We start from the raw sequence: 4,930 nt of genomic DNA, 5'->3' as shown, positions 1-4,930 counted from the left end.
ATTTAGTCACATACAAACCAGTAGAATGCCGAACTTTATATTCGAATATTAATTAAATTATTAAATTTATTATGTTTCACCTTCTTTTTCTTTTTTCTAATTTAAAGGGCAAACAAGAGAAATCAATTGTGGCTATTTTATTTGAGTGTGACTATAGTAGCACCTACTCGTTGAGAGTTGCACAGAAAAAAGGGACTAGAAGATAGAAATCACATGGACTCCCTCAAATCCCATTGAGTCATAACCTAACCCAACTCTACCCAAACATTAATAAAATTTAAAAGAGTTTACACTAATTAATCAAGCAAGCCTAGAAGAACCCCGTTAAAATAGTAAGATTAACACAAAGTTATGGTACGAAGTAAGATGGGTGGCAAATCTTATCCATGCGCCAACTCGGCCTTGATAAGCGGGGGTAATGCTTTAAGTTATAATTTATAAGTATATTAAATAATATTATCATTTATGTCATAAGCATACTAATATTTATATAAGGATATAAAGTGTGATATAAAGTGTATATATATATATATATATATATATATATAAATGAACTATTGTTACTTGATAACTGATATACTATATAAGCTATTTTTATTAATATATATATATATATATATATATATATACATATTAATAAATATATACGAGTCGAGTCGAATTCATACGAGTATATATCATTTAATGATCAAGCCTATTTTTGTGTTCACGAACATTATGTTTAACAATTGAGTCCAGCCGGAGTATGTTTGTAAGTAGTTATTTTCATTTATAGCTCTACTTGCTTCACTTCCATAGTAATTTCTCTTTCTCTTATACGTTTTGCTGGTGTATATATATATACACATACACACATACACATACCATTTTGATTGATTTTGAGTCTCAGATTTAGCATATATATTTTTTGGTATTGGTGAAATGCGATTATTGCAAATTTTCGAAAATTGTTTTCAGAAATAGTTTGGCAAACGCTTTTCTAGACAAAAAAATAAAACATAAATTTGCCTTTTGTTTTGTTCTCAAAAATAGTTTTGAGAAACAAAAACAGAAATCGCCATGAATAACCCACACGAGAAGAGTGTAGATGGTTGTGAAGAAGACTTGGTCAGCGATCGTCTACAGCTAACAACCCTCAAAATGCAAAATTAGCCAGAAAGGACCGCAACTCAGGCTGCCAAACACACTATAATTAGAGCCATCTTCAAGAAAATCTAACAAAAATAAAGTTCAAACAACCCACAAATTATGTGGTGTTTTGAGGAAACCCATTTAATTTCTTTTCTTGGCTAAAACTGCATAGAAATCCTTGCACAACCTCTCATATTGCTTCATGCCATCCGGCTCTTCCTCTCAATATAACACCCCATTCATTCATCCTTTTTTTCCTTGACTCCTACAAGCAGCCTTGGGCCTCTCCAAGGTGGCGGTGATCTGCAAAACCTCTCCATAATGCAGGCCTCAGGCTGCTGCCTACTGGTCTCCCTCCTCCTCCTCCTCTTCTCATCGTTCTCTTCAGCGTTGTCAAATGCTGAAGCCAACTCCATCGCTCGTCGCCAGCTATTAGCGCTCCCCAAGGACGGTGATTTACCTAATGAATACGAATTCGGAGTTGTTTTGAATGTAACTTTTCCCAATACCAGGCTTAGACGGGCATATATTGCACTCCAAGCATGGAAGAAAGCAATTTACTCAGACCCTTTTAACACCACGGGGAATTGGGTTGGACCCGATGTTTGTGCTTACAATGGCGTTTTTTGCGCTCCAGCTCTTGACGACCCGACGCTCACTGTTGTTGCAGGCATTGATCTTAACCACGCCGACATTGCCGGGTTCCTTCCGGTGGAGTTGGGTTTATTAACAGAAATTGCTTTGCTCCACATCAACACCAATAGGTTTTGTGGGATCATTCCCAAGAGCTTCTCGAGGCTCACGCTTCTTTTCGAGCTTGATGTCAGCAACAACCGGTTTGTGGGCTTGTTCCCTAAGGTTGTCATAGGTATTCCTAATCTAAAATACCTTGATCTTAGGTTCAATGATTTTGACGGTGAGCTACCTCCTGAGCTCTTCAACAAAGACTTGGATGCTCTGTTCTTGAACAATAACCGCTTCATATCCACCATTCCTGACACTTTCGGAAACTCCCCCGCCTCTGTTATGGTGGTTGCCAATAACCATCTCCACGGCTGTATTCCAAGCAACATTGGCAAAATGGGCAGCACATTGAACGAGATTGTTTTCTCGAACAATCACCTCACCGGATGCTTGCCTGCTGAGATTGGGTTGCTTGGAAACGTGACGGTTTTGGACATTGCCTCCAACAACTTCACCGGAATCTTGCCAAAGACGTTCAAAGGGCTTTCCAATGTTGAGGAGTTGGATATTGCGCACAACACATTGACAGGGTTTGTCCCTGGGAGCATTTGTCGTCTTCCTAACTTGGTAAACTTCACTTTCTCCTACAATTACTTCAATGGCGAGGCCCCAGAATGCGAGCCACCATCTAGGAAGGACGTTGTGTTGGATGACATGAGCAACTGCTTACCGGAAAGGCCGACACAGAAGTCTCCAAAAGTTTGCGCTCAGGTGGTGAATCGACCGGTTGATTGTAGCAAGGCTAAGTGTAGAGGATCAAAGACTCCAAACCCGCCGCCACAACCACAACCGCCAAAGCCAACTCCTTCTCCAAAGGCGCCGCTGCCACCGCAATCACAACCGCCACAACCATCTCCTTCTCCAGACGCGCCACCACAACCACAGCCGCCACAACCGTCTCCTTCTCCAAACGCGCCGTCGCAACCACAACCACCACAGTCGTCTCCTTCTCCAAAAGAGCCGCCGCAACCACAGCCGCCACAGCCGTCTCCTTCTCCAGAGGCGCCACCGCAACCACAGCCGCCACAGCCGTCTCCTTCTCCAAACACACCGTCGCAACCACAACCGCCACAGCCATCTCATTCTCCAGAGGCACCGCCGCAACCACAACCGCCACAGCCGTCTCCTTCTCCAAACACGCCGTCGCAACCACAACCGCCACAACCGTCTCCTTCTCCAAACGCGCCGTCGCAACCACAATCGCCACAGTCGTCTCCTTCTCCAGAGGCGTCGCCGCAACCACAGCCGTCTCCTTCTCCAAACGCGCCGTCACAACCGCAACCACCACAGCCGTCTCCTTCTCCAGAGGCGCCATCGCAACCACAGCCGCCACAACCATCTCCTTCTCCAGAGGCGCCACCGCAACCACAGCCGCCACAGCAGTCTCCTTCTCCAGACGCGTCGCCGCAACCACAACCGCCACAGCCGTCTCATTCTCCAGACGCGTCGCCGCAACCACAATCGCCACAGTCGTCTCCTTCTCCAGAGGCTCCACAACCACAGCCACCACAGTCGTCTCCTTCTCCTTCTCCAGAGGCGCCACAACCACAGCCACCACAGTCGTCTCCTTCTCCTTCTCCAGAGGCGCCACAACCACAGCCACCACAGCCGTCTCCTTCTCCAAACGCACCGCCGCAATCACAACCGCCACAGCCGTCTCCTTCTCCAAAGGCGCCACCGCAACAACAACCATCTCCTTCTCCAAAGGATCCGCCGCAACCACAACCATCTCCTTCTCCAAAGGCATTGCCACCAACGCCAGAGCCACAACCTCCCCAACATCAACCATACCCACAACCAATTTCAGCTCCTCCAAAACCATCTTCAGCACCGGCATTGCCACCAACGCCAGAGCCACAACCATACCCACAACCAATTTCAGCTCCTCCAAAACCATCTTCAGCACCGGCATTGTCACCTGATCCTTACAACGAATCACCCTTTAATAGGGCTCGACCTCCTCCTCCACCAGCTCAACCCTCCACACCATCACCTAAAATTGCTCCTTCACCACCTCCTCTACAACCCCCACCGCCGGTTCACTCTCCTTCACCACCCCCACCTATTCACTCTCCTCCACAACCTCCAGTTCACTCTTCACCACCACCGGCCTACTCTCCATTACCCCCAGTCCGTTCTCCACCTCCACCTTCCCCATCTCATTCAGCTCCTACACCAAAGGGCGACATGGCTCTACCCCCGACCTTCGGCTCCGATTACCAATCGCCGCCTCCACCAACGTCCACAGGCTACTAAATAGCACAATGTTAATCACTTTGCCCTTTGTTTTCCTCTCTTTACTAGTTTTACAGTCTCACAACAGACACCCACTTTAGTTAGTTAATAGCTTGATACGAAGTTGTGATCTGCTACAATTGCCTCCTTAAGGTAACGAATTAAGTGACACCATTGGCAAAATGTAAATCTGATTATCAGAGTGAATTTGTTTGTAATTACTGCTCTAATCCATTAATTCTTTGGCTCTGATATTCTCTGGAACTAAATATTTCTGCTTGATTTGTGGATGGAGAGATTGTTGGTGTTTGTTAAGTGATCGATGATCATTGCTAGTCCTTTCTGGTTCTAGGTAATGAAAATTTGAGTTGTGAGCTGGACATATTACAAGTACGATGTAATCTTTTAATTTAAAGAGGAGGTGCTATCTTGTTGTAATTTTCGTCTTTTTTCTTTCTACTCCTCTATTTTTTTTTTTTTTTTTAATGTGAATAGAGTGTAATTTAAGGAGGAGGCCTATTCTCTTGTAATTTTCGCCTTTGTTTTATGTGAATAGAGTGTAATTATAGTAAAAAAATTCCAGTATATATACTTTTGACAGTTTCAGTCTTTCAGATATAATTACTTTCAGCCGATAAATGTGTTCAAATGACATATTTATTTGCCTCCTCGTACACAAAACAAACAAACAAACAAATTATGACTTTTATTTATTCATTAAATTATTAATTGTATTTTTTTATTAACTTAAGCTTTTAGAAAAAATTGTGATTTAATAGTATTAAAACATCACCTATTAAAGAGAGTTTAAGCCCATATT

The 4,930-nt window shown here is 43.7% G+C and overlaps 1 protein-coding gene across 1 annotated transcript; it reads left to right on the top strand.

The window, feature by feature from the left end:
• Nucleotides 1-1,068: 1,068 nt before the first annotated feature.
• LOC132183584 (leucine-rich repeat extensin-like protein 4) lies at nucleotides 1,069-4,520 on the top strand. The gene has a single exon (XM_059596915.1). The coding sequence runs from the start codon at nucleotides 1,453-1,455 to the stop codon at nucleotides 4,129-4,131; it is 2,679 nt and encodes an 892-aa protein (XP_059452898.1). The 5' UTR covers nucleotides 1,069-1,452; the 3' UTR covers nucleotides 4,132-4,520.
• The last annotated feature ends 410 nt before the right edge of the window (nucleotides 4,521-4,930 follow it).

This window comes from Corylus avellana, chromosome ca6 (genome assembly GCF_901000735.1).
Source record: "Corylus avellana chromosome ca6, CavTom2PMs-1.0".
NCBI lineage: Eukaryota > Viridiplantae > Streptophyta > Magnoliopsida > Fagales > Betulaceae > Corylus > Corylus avellana.
This window is presented reverse-complemented; position numbering and strand designations above follow the sequence as displayed.

Excerpts from the sequence above, each read along its gene's own strand:
- LOC132183584 (XM_059596915.1), top strand. The coding sequence starts at position 1,453 with ATGCAGGCCTCAGGCTGCTGCCTACTGGTCTCCCTCCTCCTCCTCCTC.